General features: G+C 47.9%; 1 protein-coding gene across 4 annotated transcripts in view; it reads right to left on the bottom strand.

The window, feature by feature from the left end:
• Window positions 1–13,562, bottom strand: part of LOC143213154 (uncharacterized) — a 123,874-nt gene that overhangs the window by 23,349 nt on the left and 86,963 nt on the right. For all 4 annotated transcript variants that reach the window (XM_076432758.1, XM_076432757.1, XM_076432756.1 and 1 more), the window contains exon 2: window positions 8,599–8,652. In XM_076432758.1, coding sequence (XP_076288873.1) covers window positions 8,599–8,652 — 54 coding nt within the window. The remainder of the gene's footprint in view (window positions 1–8,598; window positions 8,653–13,562) is intronic.

The raw sequence follows: 13,562 nt of genomic DNA on the forward strand, positions 1-13,562 counted from the left end.
AATCGCGCGCGTCGTCCTCCTCCTCGGAGTATTCGTAGCTGTCTTGCTTGTAATCGGAATCGGCCGGTTGGTGTTTCCTCTCGACTTCGCCCGGCAGGGTGTTGCTCTGGGTGAAAGGGGGCGCGGCGAACACCGGGTCCAGCAGAGGGTTCGAGTTCTTGACCGGTTGCTGGGGCTGCTGGAGCAACGCCAGCAGAGAGTTCAAGTTGGCCGCAGGCAGAGCCGCCGTGGGCGTGACAACTACCGTGTCTGTGATGAACTCTGTCGCGGTGACGACGTCGGTCGAGGTGTCTACCAAGGTCGTCAGGATTTCCTTACCGCGGAAGGTAAGCGGGATCACGGTGCTCTGTTGCTTCGTGATCGTGGTGACGTACGAGGTGGTGCGCGTGTTATACTGCGTGGACGGTGTGCCCTGGGGTTGCAGCAGAGGGTTAGCCTGACCTAACTGACCGAGAAGCAGCTGCGACAGCAGGATGTTCGCGAGAGGCGCGTTCCCCGCTAACGACGGTTGTACAGTGGAAACTACGTTCTCTACGGAATACACGGTCGTGGGGACGATTACCGACTGCGAAGCTCGACGGCCGCCTAGAGTGGCCAGCGTGTGGGAAACTCGGGTGGTGGGCGTCTCGTGGAGCAGAAATCGGGTGACCTCGGTCTGACCTTGGAGATTAGTACCGGTGACCTCGCTAACGATTACTACCAGCGGCCTGCCGTCCCCACCTGTCACGGTGCTATACTGAGAGGGGCCGAGAACCTCGGTGCTCGCCTGAGCTGTAATGATGCTACGCTGCTCCGTGACCCCGTTGTTTACCACGGGGATCGTCACCTCGGTCGGGACGTAATGGGTCACCGTGATCGTTCCGTCATAGTCGGGATAAATAGTGGGCGACTCCCTAATATCCTCGAGGGAACCACGACGCGACGATGTTCTCCTACTACCGTTCCTACCCGACGACCTTGACGGAGCACGAGACGACGGGACTCGCCTCGAACTGGACGACTCGGACGACTTGTTTGATCCGTTCCTCAACCTCGGAGGTCTCACTCTGTCCGAGCTGCTCGACGTCCTGCCGTTGCTTCGCGACCCTGAAGAACTAGGTCTTTTATAGTTCGTTCGGCTCGCACCCATCCCGTCTTTCTCCCTCAGAGTGAATTGCCTACCGTTACTGGATGTCGGGGAGGGTTTTATTCTAGTCGCAGAGCTCCTCTCGCTGTTCGACTTCGTCCGCAGTCGGACCTTGCTCTGATTCAACTCCGACGACTCTGCCGACGTTTTCTCAGGATTGTTCGGCGTCTTCGACGGTGGACGCGACGTTGTCAACGACCTGCCGCGATTGTTGTAACGAGCGATCGGCTTTGTCGCGGACTTTACGTTCCCTTCCTTGCTGACAACGGGCTCGCTCGCCTCCGTCTTCTCTTCAGCTTTCGCGCCTGGTCGCCGGAAGCGACTCGAATACGTTCTCAGCTGACTGGCCTGCCGACGCGTTCGCCTACTCCTCGCGAACGGTCTGATCTGCACGCCCGACCTGATGGATTTACCAGAACGTCGATTCGTCGTTCTGTCTTCGTGTTCCGATCCCTCGTAGTCGTTGTCGCTGATCTCCTCCACGGGCTCGTCCTCGAAATTCTCCTCTCCGTCGTTCTCCGCATCGTCGTTCGGGTCTATCTGCTCCTCGGTGGGTAGCTCTTGCTTCTTTCCAAACAATCCTCTCGGCGGGAATATGCCCGTGTTACCTTGCCGCGGTTTGGTTGATATCGGCGCGGTTCTACCGTTGGATCTGCTGTTTGTCACCTTGGGGGTAGATGGCGGAGTAGGTCTATTCAAATTTCCATTTCTCCGGGATGTCGTTGGTGGTTTGGCAGTGGTGGCGGTTCGTCCAGAATTGTTCAAACTGATCGGCCTGCGGAATCTCAGCAAAGGATTCGTGGACCTTCTCGAGGATTCCGTGGTCGTCTGCAGCGGCACGGTCACTGTTTCACCGCCGTCGAAATCCTCCGTGTACGGTGTCTCCTCTGTCACCAACGTGGTGGTAGTGAACTCGTTGGCATCGTTCTCTTGGTCGTCGTGTCTGACGGTTGCCTGTCCTCTCAACAGTGTCGAGGACGGTCGAATGGGTGATCTGAACCTGGTCGAAGCTCCAGGGTAAGCGGAGCTCGATCCCCGAGTCGCAGCTCTGGCCGAGGAACCTCTGATCGATGTCGGTCCTCTCCTGTTTCCTTGGAACACCGACGATGGAGATATCCTGGCCTGTGCTCTGCCTCTGCTGCTTCCTGACACAGCAGAGCTGTACGTACTGGCTGTGCTAGGCGACCCCCTTCTTCCATTGAATCTTCTGCTCGCTGACGGAGACAACGTCGAAGAGTATGGCCCGATCGGAGAGCTCACTCGGCCTCTGGACGAAGCAAACCTGTTGCCCTTCCCAGCTAACGTGGCCGTGACAGTCGGAGTTATGTCCGTTCGAGTGATCGTGGTGGCACCTTGCGCTCCCTTACGCTTGGGATTGAACGTCGGTCTATTCCTCGAGGAGAACGGCCTGATCGCTGGTGTGAACGACCTCTTTCTAGTGGAGAACGTCAATCGGGACTTCTTCTTCGAACTCAGGTCATCTTTTCCATCCTCCTCGTCCTCCTCGTTCTCCTCGCTCTGTTCGCCGTCGTCGTCCTGGTCGGAAGACTCCGTCGTAGGGTCCTCCGACAGGGAAGATTGAATCACAGCTGGCGAAGGGGAGATCTCCGGAACCTCGGTCGGCTTCGTGGGTGGCTGAGTCGATGTCGGAGCGATGTTTAGAGTCGGCGTTGCTGACGAGAAGCTCGAGGTGCTCTCAATGATCTGGGCGTACCTGCCTTCGATACTGGTACCGATCACTTTCGACTGATAGAACGTGGTGGTCCCGTTGTTCTCGATCTGGCCGTGTATCAGCCTCACCAGCCCGGTCCTATGGCCATGAACAGCCGGGATGGTTGCTTTTCTCTCTTCGTTGACCTTCGTACTGGAGGTACTCTCGATCACCTTGGCGTACAAGCCCTCGAGCAAGGTCCCAATCTGTTTCGTGGTGAAGTAGATCGTGGTCACTTCGTCGGCGTCCACCACGCTTCCCTGGTTCAGCGAGAGAACACCGGTCGGGAGGACAGGCGTGGCGATAGACGGCGATGGCAAAGGTGGCGTTTCGATCGAGGTCGAACTTTCGACGACCTGCGCGTAGAGTCCGTCTATATAAGTCCCGTGCACGTCGGTTATATAGTGGGTCGTGGTCCCGTCGTTCACCTGACTGGACCTGACAGTCGAGATCAGACCTGTCTTGGGTTGTTCGCTGGCTTTCGACGGCGTGACTGGCTTGTCCACGGTTGGGATGCTCTGCTGGTACACTGGTCCGTCGATCGCTCTGCCAGTCGCTGCTGCTTGCGTGGGAATAACGTCAGGTGTAGAGACACTAGTAACAGTCTCCAATCTGCTGTTCAGTATAGTCTCGTTGCCAATGTACGAGGTGGTGAAGTAGGTGTACGTAGTATAGTACGTGGTAGGTTCCGGTGAAATCGTAGAAGCCTCCACAACAACAGGCGCGACGGGAACATCGGTGACGTCCTTGGCAATTGTCTTCTGGACCGACTCCGACCTAGTGTTCTCGAGTGGCACGACGTCCGACGGTGTAACTTCGTTGTCAGCGGTGATCTTGGACTCCTCGTTGTTGACAGTAGCGTCTTCGGTTGATCCAGAGGATGGTCTGTAGGTCATGATGACGCCGAGTTCTACCGTCGGCGTGGGTGACACTCCTGGAGTCACCACGTTGCTGACAGTTTGCTCGTGACTCGAGGTAACCGTGTCCCCACCTTTGTAATACGTGGTCCAATACGTGAACGTTGTGAAGTACGTCACTGGCACGGTGCTGGTTTCCATAGGAGCCACGGCAGTCGGTCTGATGGTCTCGGTGACGATGTTGGTGACAGTCTCCAGACGACTGGCCACGGTCGACTCGTCGCCCTTGTACCTGGTCGTGAAGTACGTGAAGGTCGTGTAGCTCGTTTGGAGCAGCAGAGTGGGCGCCGGTTCTACGTCGTGGTGATTCGACTCGGACAACTCTTGATCCTCCGGGACCGCATTTCTCTTGTCCATCAGGTCCAGTACTATGCCACCACCGGAGCTAGAGGAAGACAACACGTCTGTGATCATGGAGCCAAGAACCTCCCCATCGACAGGTGGATTGGGCGTCACCTGAGCGTTCACCTCGAAGCCACGGAACTGATTGTCAACCATTGGTTGATCGTCCACCGTAGTTGAGAACTCCGTAGTCTCCATCTTAGCTTCGTCAACGGCAGAACTGTCGTCAGCCTGGCCAACCGCCTGCTGTTGCACCTTCTTTGCCAGTTGGAGTGCTTCTTCCTGAGACTTCTGCCGCTGAAGAGCTTCCAGATAAGCCAGTATCTCCGGAGGAGGCGCCGCCGGCTGCTCTTTCGGCGTAGTTGGCGCCTGAGTTTCTTGGGTAGTCGGCAAGACAGCGGTGGGTTGAATCGTCTCGGTGACGACGTTAGTGACCACCTCGGTTCTGGTCTCGATCTCGATCTCGTCGTCGACGAAGATGCTGGTGAAGTAAGTATACGTTGTGTAGTAAGTCTTGGTCTGTTCTTTGACATACTCCGTTGGCAAGACTGGAGTCGGGCTTGGTTCGATCTCAGGCGCCGTCTGTCTAGTGTCCTCGAAATCCTCGGTAGTCGTTCCCGGCTCTGTGGGAATGTTCTGGTCGGTTGTAGTGTCCTGATCCTGAAGAGTGGTCAGCGTGTCTTCTGTCGTCTGCTCCAAGGTCGTCGGATACCTTTCGGTTTCTTTTTCGTGGAACTGAGGGAACACGGACGGCTCGACAACGTCCACGATCTTAGTAGGAGCTATGAAGATGGACTGGTCTTTCTCGAACAAGTCCGCGACCACAGCGGAGACTCCTTTAGGTCCGACCGTTTGAGTGACGACGTTCGTCTCGACGACCTCTCTACTGGAAACGCTGGAGGTGTTCTCCTGGAAGAAGGTCGTCAGGTATGTATAAGTAGTGTACAACGTCTTAAATATCAACTCTATTTCCTCGTCCTGCTTCGTGGTCTGTTCTTCCTCCACAGCGCTGATCACGCTCGGAGTGGTCTGAGTCGTCATCGGCTGGGTCAACGCAGTGGGTAGAACATTGGTGGCAGTCGAGTTAGCCGCGATCAGCTCCGTCACGTAGGAGACCTCCGAGGAGACGACTTCCTTCGAGCGCACCGAGGTGGTGGTTTGAGCACCGTCGGGAATAAAGAACGTCGTGAAGTACGTGAACGTCTTGTACACCGTGGATGGCAGGATTCTGGTAGCCAGACTCGGTTTCTCTTCCTGATCCCCAAATCTATTCTTGTGCCTCAGCCCTATGTCGTTCTTGGAGCTACCACCTTTGATGCTTCTCCCTTGAGGATCTCCCGGGACAATGTCATTCGGGATCTCGTCTTCCAACGAAGGCTTAGCCGACTCTGTAGTCCCCAAGACTCTCCTCGCGCTCTCCAAGATGTCTTTCAGAGTGGTCAACACGCTGTCCGTGGTGTCTCTCAGCGGAGTTGTCAATTCGTTCATCTCCTGCGGGCTTTCCTCGCTGGTGGTAATCGCTCTGGGCGTAGTACCGATTGCCATGTCGAAGGTAGTCTCCTGTTCAGACTCGGTTGCTTCCGCGACGGTCGTTCCATAGTCGACAGTGGTGTCCTCGGTGTCGTAGGTGGCAGTGGCTTCGTCAGGGAAAAAATAGACGTTCGAAGACGTATGAATGATCTGGGCATAATTGGTGCCGATGTAGGTGCCATAAATCAAGCTCTTGTAATGAGTAGTCGTGCCGTCCATCGAGGTGGTGGAGTCCACTACTTTGAGAAGTCCCGTAGCTTTCATAGAAGCCGTGTCCACCTCAGGGACTAGAAGAAGCGGTTCGGTGGACGTGGAGGACGACTCCGTTTCAAAGTCCTCGGTGACGCTGGGCTGGATATGCGCTCGGTTGATAACATCCAGAAGAGGATCACCGGATCCAACTTTAGGCTGCTGATCGAGTCCGGGACGTTGAGCGGTCTTCGTCGAAGCCGGGGCGACGCTGGTGGGTCTGATTTTGAGCACAGCGACGCCGTCGTCGGGTCTCAAGGTCGCGTCGCCCTTGATGGTAGTGGCAGGTCGTCCGACAGGAGCCGGCGAGGTACTCGGAGAGAAGACGATGACGGTCTCGCCCACAGTGGTGGTGAAGTCGGCGAAACCATGATAAGTCACGGTAGCTAGAGGCTTGCTGTCAGCCTTTCTTTGCACGGGAACTTTCGGCTGGGGCTTGAAGATCTTCGGCAACCGAGGCCTGAAGGTTTTCGGCTGATCGTCCTCCGAATTGTCAAAGCTGCCGGTCACGTACTCGTGCTTGACCGTGAACGTCGGTAGATTATCAGCGGGCCGAACTTTCGCCGGCTTGAACCGCTGCGGGTCGGTGCTGAGCTCCCGTCTGCTGAATATGTCGTTCTCCCGGGACATTTCGTCCAGCTTCGTCGAGGCCTTCTCGTTGTCCTCGTGCTCTTCGGCTTTCCGATCGGAGTCCACGCTGCTCGACGTGTCGATCTCTTTGAGAACCTTGATGGGCGCGTTGTCGAGCGCCACGCGGAACTGCCAGTCGTCGTCGGGCGCTCTCGACGGATAAACGACGTACGGTCTCGGGGTATCCGGCGTCGGTTCTTTGTCGTAGAAGACCCTACTCGACGTCGACAAGATTCTAGCGTACAGACGACCATTGTCTAGCGTGGTGCCCAGCACCTGGGTAGCGAACTCCGTGCTGGCACCGTCCTGCACGAACGTTCTCGCGGTTTTCGTGAGCAGGCCGACCGGCGGAACGGATTTGCCGGGCCTGGCCGAGACTAAGAGGACAGTGGTCACCCCTGAGGATAGTCACCGTGTGTGTTTTTACGTGTGTTTTGGAACGAGTTGGGAGGAGTTCAGGATCGTCCAGAAGCGTCGAGATCCCGGGACATGGCCGCACATGAACGATTGGTAACGGTTCGGTTCAGTATCGAGTCGGTGGCGTCATGGTGGTAACGAAGTCGGCGTTCGTCCGTGTCGTGCATCGACGTCACAGTACATATTCGTCCCGGTCGTGTTTCGTCGCCAATTACGTCGGGACCAATCGTCGTTCGTGGTGGTGGTTTGTATTTTGTTGGTTGTTTTGTTTGAGTGTGGTTTTTTTAAGAAGTTTGTTTTTATTTAGATAATGTAGGTCGTCGGAGAGACGGAGTGGCGGGCGGACGTTGGAGGCAGACGGCATCCAGTTGTTGAGAAGAGTTGAAGGCGAGGAGCAGGCGGGAGCAGTAACAGAAACAGAAAAAAAGAGACAGACGATCTTAGTAGACGAGTCATCGTTGTTCGTAGCCTAGAGCACCTGCTTCGTCCGGCTTCGTCCCCGTTTACCAAGCTTATCATCGATTTCCGATCGTCACGCGCTCACGGTCGCGCTGGTACCGTTTGCTGATATCCGTGGAGGTCATGCCCGAGAAAATCGTTATATATATATTTATAATAAAACAAAGAGTAAGATACCAGGCGGTTAGGTGACACGTATGTATGTACAGCTCGGGGGACCTGATAATTTGTTTTAACATTGTTTAATTATTCCCGTCTGGTACACTATTTGCAGCAACAACATCTGATAATTTTGTGGAATTAAAACTCTGTCAGTTTCAATTTCAAATATTGTGCGTGCTATTCTTTTACTTTCTGAAGATGTTGGGCACAATTGAGGGGGTAGATTCGTCTCCAGAATTGCAAGGGTGCGGGATGCGCCTTCTCATTTCTCGATAATTCAAAGACTGAATGCAAATTACGCCTCATAAACTAGACTGATCATTTATCTAGCGCTTTTGACTATTCGCACCCTTGCAAACCTGGAAACGCGAGTCTACCCTCGTTTAATAAAAGGTCACTATCAATATTATTCGCTCGCGTATACATCGGATTAGTTTCGCGCGTGTAGTCGTAGTGAAAGTCTCTCGCGCGTTTCGTACAAGATTCTCATATTTTGTTGTTGCAATCATCAAGTCCCCCGAGGCTAAGTTTCAGCGGTAAGTCATTTGTCAGAATTCGAGACCCGCGTACCCACGGATACGGAACACAAGAAGTGTACAAAAAAAGAAAAAAAAATAGACATACAGAGGACAACTAGAGCACGTTTCTCCTTGTTTCTCATTTTTCTCTCCTTTTTCGTTTCCACGTGTCGTTATACGTTTATATGTACACGGCCGCACCCCTCGCGTCGACACGCACAAATCGGTTTATTATTCTTTTTCTTTTTAGAGGTAGAACGATCGGTTTCGTTTAAACTGTGAGAAGAGATAGGTCAGACAGCGGACAACGAGAGAAGAAAGCGAGAGAGAACGGTTTTTGCCGGTAGAGTTGCACTCGAGTCAGTTTTTTTTCTCCAGCGGTGTAGCGAAAATGATCCGTACAGAATAGAGAGTGTGAAACTCCAGGGGAAAGATTGGTTAGATGGAATTAGAAATGAATGCCCGTAAGTGCAACTCTGTTGTGAGATCACAAGTATGATGCAAGGCAAGCACAGTGATATGACTCTGGTCGCTCACCTTGCAGGTCCCTCTCTAGCCTAGGCGCGCCAGCTTCCGGTAACGATTCCGCATCTGTGGAGGAAAGAATAATTTAATAAATGTGAGCTCATTTCGACTGATCTGGAAGTTCTTAACTCTTCTTAAATGTCTTAACAGTCTTAACCCTTTGTACTCCTTTGTCGAGTGTGACTGTTGCAGTGTTGCAGTAAAACTCTGACAGCCTGGCGAGTCTCTCTGGGCCAGTAAATATTCTTCGTATATAAATGTTTAGAATATAAGGTATATACTTCTTGTACAATACAAACACTTTATGTATGCAATTACAATGAACAAATAAAGGCAACGTAATATACTTCTTGTACAATACAAACATTTTGTGTATGCAATTACAATGAATAAATAAAGGCAACGTAATAGAAAAGTATATCTGCGTATATATTTATTGAACCACTAATTTTTCCTGATCCTCCGACTTCTCGTAAAGTAACAAATCTGACTTCCGAAGAATGGTTGAAATAGCGAAACTTTGGAAACTAAACATTTACGGCTGTCAGGCTCGTTGTTGAGTTGCACTACTGAATTTCGTGCCACCTCCTGCGATATCATGTGCTCCTAATACTTTTTCAATTTTCGAGATTTTCGAAAATTTTCGACCGTCTGACTTGTCGTTGACTTATACTACTGAATTTAGTGCCACCTCCTTCGACATCATGTTCTCCTAATACAAAGTTCAATTTTCGAGATTTTAAAAAATTTTCGACCGTCTGACTTGTCGTTGACTTATACTACTTAATTTCGTGCCACCTCCTTCGATATCATGTGCTCCTAATACTTTCTCAATTTCCGAGGAAATTTTTCAAAACCCTCGAAAATTGAACTTTGTATTAGGAGAACATGATGTGCAAGGAGGTATTCGAAGTTCAGTAGTATAAGTCAACGACAAGTCAGACGCTCGAAAAATTTCGAAAATTAAGTAGTACAACTCAACGACAAGTCAGACGATCGAAAATCTCGAAAATTGAGAAAGTATTAGGAGCACATGATGTCGCAGGAGGTGACACGAAATTCAGTAGTATAAGTCAACGATTCTCGAAAGTTGAGAAAGTATTAGGAGCACATGATGTCGCAGGAGATGGCACGAAATTCAGTAGTATAAGTCAACGACAAGTCAGACGGTCGAAATTAGGCGAAAATTTTCTGAAAACGTCAAAAATCGAATTTTGTATTAGGAGAACATGATATCGAAGGAGGTGGCACGAATTCAGTAGAGCAACTCAACGACAAGCCAGAAGGTGATATTTTCGTGGCACCTCTTTCGCTATCATCTTCTCGAAATACTTTATTTCTAATTAGGGAATTTTTAGGAGAATGTACTGGGTCGGAAAAAAGAACATGTTAACTGTGGTAACTAATATTCTTTATTTTTCACCAAAATAATTACAATATTATATATATATATATATATATATATATATTATTAGTATATTATTGTATTTATTATAAAAGGACTATTAAATATATACTTAATATTAAACGCGTATCGTGATAAGATGAGAAGAAGATCCCTGGCAGAATTGCGGTGACGTAGTAGGTACGAATTTGCAGCTGATTGGATCCGAGTGGAATGGGGACGCCTTGCTCCAGACGCATTTTCGTCTCCAAGCGAAATATTGCCTAGAGCGCTCACTCATGGTATGAAGTGTGTGACGTCAATCCTAACACTGGAAGTACAGGTGCGTTAGAGGTGCGGACAGTCGGACGTTGATGGACTCCTCTTGCTCCTGTGGCGTTGCGGGGCCAATCTTCTTTTTTTCATCACCACAAAACATATAAATATAATTAGAATAGATATATATAATATAGAATACTCAGTTTTCTTACTACAGAAAAGTCCTCGATCTAGCTTCCTAGGGAGCTAGGAATCCTCAGCTGAGGATCTCCACGATCACTGTCCCTTCGCCTACCCCTTCCACTGGGGGCATCTTTAATTGTGTCAAATATGGAGTATTTAATATTTATCATCTTTAAGTACTTTCCACCAACGATGACATGTCTCAAAAATTGATTACTTGTGAGGAGGGAACTCGTATGAAATAAGTAAACACCACCAAATATTCCCTCAACTCACTTTTATTAGATCAGAGGTACGATGCGTGAAATAAGAGAGAGTTGTTGTCTTGTCGAAGACTCAGTAGTAAGTGGTTCTGTCAACCTTTCGAAAACTCCCCTGGAAAAGGTGAAAATGAAGGAGAGGAGGAAACGGAATAGTGGGAGGAAAATAAGGAGAGGAGGGTACGGCAAGATCCAGGAGGAGAGAAGGATCAGGTAAGGACATGCGGAAAGAAGCAATCGCGGAGGGTGTTAGAAAAAACGGAAAGAGCGGAAAAAGGCAATGAGGAAAGGATATCCTCGTGAAAAAATCTACGAGAAATGATGTGTCGCATGTTAAAAAAAAATTTTTCTGCGCCTGGTATTGGAGAAACCACAATTTCCTTGAAATAGTGCAAGTTTAACGAATTCTTTCAAGGTTAAGAAACGTTCGTACCACAATCTCCATAATTATCCCATATTCTGCAAAGTTTCAGCTTTCATTTGAAAAAAATTTCATCGCTCTATCTCATTTCTATCAAAAGTTCTTTGATTTTGACACAGATTTCGTCAGTTTGGCCCATAGTGCGGCGTAGGGCAGCGCCAAGGCCGCCACACTTGTGTTAAACTTGCAAAGAAAACACTTCATATCAACAACTTTCAATTTCATCTGCTATAAATGCAGAAAGGTCCGCAGTCTAATTATAAATATTACATTGATTAGATATGAAAATTATAAAATTTCTTTTACTATACATTATTTGCAAATATCTACATACAAATATTCAACATATACGTGTCCCGAATCAGTTGCAACCTCCACAGGTCTAACAGAAAACAAATACAAATCGCACGCAATCGAGCATACCGTTCAATAACGCAACAACTCTTTCGGAATCTAGCGGAGTGTCGTAATCTCGCACCGGAACATCGAGAGATGGGTTTTATACGCTCTGTTTGCGGTAATACCGTGGACACTTCAGTGTTGTAATAAAAGAATTGAACGCAGGCTGTCCTCAGTACACAACTTTCAGTGGAATAACAGTAATCTTCAGTCAAATGGAACTAATTACCTTTACCAATTGCTGGAAACGGTATTAATTGAACGACCGCCTAACTAACCGAACCAACTGTCCAGTTCTTTGTTCGTAATTATAAAGATCTGTCATAGTTAAACGTTCTGTTCGAGGTCGACGTTCGGTCTCAGAATAGTTTCACCATTTCTGGCTTTCTATCGAGAGTGTAAACAAAATACCATTAAAAATATCCTTCAGAAACGTATGGACAATTGTTTAAATCGGGCGAAATGTTGCTGCCCGTGCAATCATCCAAACCAAAGTTTTAAACAAAATAAATATTGTCTGCATCGATTGCAAGAGATAGGAATTAAAAATTCATTGTTATTTCTTCCCTTAATGATTTTAACAGAGAAAATTTTTCAACAATTTCTAATTTCGTCTAAAGATCCGCAGTCTGCTAATCAATTATTACACATTTAAGTTTTGTACGATGCATTATATCAATTTTTCAACAATTTTGAATTTCGTCTAAAGATCTGCAGTCTACTAATCAATTATTAAACATTTAAGTTTTTACGAGACTTTATATCAATTTTTCGAATCTACCAAAAGAAAATCATTGAGAATGGAAATATTGTAGGTCGGAAGAAATGTTTAATTTTCGAGTTAACCCCTTGCCCTACGATTTATTTTACGGTTTCAAAAAAGAAGATGAAAAAAGGAGTTAAAAGAAGGAGAAAATTTGCCCATACATGTTTTCGAATTTCATTTCGGTTTAAAGGAAATTAATAACATACATATATTTATATTAGACTGTATTCAGAATCTTTATCACGAGTCTGACACGATATTGTAGGGCAAGGGGTAAAAATAGCTCCGAGTGCAAAGGGTTGAAATGTGATCGGAGCGAGGTGAATTTTCCCGGTTGCAGTTGCGATTCGTATAGTTAACCTGATTTAATTACTAACTCGTTTACTAACGGATATCGATGGCACAGGTGGGACAGGTAGCAGGGCGAGCTGGGTCAAGACGACAGCCATTCAAGTCGGACGAAATTCCGCGAAATCGATGAACTCGGAAAATCGAACACGACAAATGAATGAAACACCGAAAGAAGCCACTAGATCGGTAACTTTCAATGTATGGCACTTGTTTAATGACACCGGTCACGCAGGTGCGCGCGGGTACCAAGAAGAGGAAAAAATACAGGCATTTTTACGCGACACGTCATCCGGTCTAGAAACGCACCAAGACTATCCGAAATATTACGTACTTGCAATTTTACAAGTTGTGCTAATTTAAATACATTGTAATTGAATTAGGAGTAAAACTGATCACTAAACCGCGGATCTTTATGCAAAATAAAAATTGATTGCACCGATTAGAAGTGACTGAAGCCACATAAACAAATTTCTTCTTACTTTAATCATTTTAACAAGCTAAGAAAAATAGATTTACAATCTTAAATCATTGCAACATTTGTACTGTTTTATATTGCACTCATTCATCTTTACCATAAATGCATAAAATCCGCAGTATACTGATCACACACACTTTAAATCGGAATAACTTTTTTATGAATAGACCAAACGACTTCAATTTCACTGTAAGGCTAGAAAAATTAGTTTAGCAAATGACGTCTAAAAATATTTTGAGAAAATGCATTTGATCGGAATTGCGATAAAAAATAATAAAAATTGATTTTTACTACTTTTTTAGCTGGGCCAATAACGAAAATTTAAAAGATTGGTCAACTTATATAAATTATATACGCCCCGAAAATTTCATTGAAATTGGTTAATTGGTTAATTTACCAGTTTTGATCATTTATAACTCGTAAACCAATTAACCAATTTCAATGAAATTTTCGGGGCG

This window comes from Lasioglossum baleicum, chromosome 10 (assembly GCF_051020765.1).
Source record: "Lasioglossum baleicum chromosome 10, iyLasBale1, whole genome shotgun sequence".
In the NCBI taxonomy this organism is placed as follows: Eukaryota; Metazoa; Arthropoda; class Insecta; order Hymenoptera; family Halictidae; genus Lasioglossum; species Lasioglossum baleicum.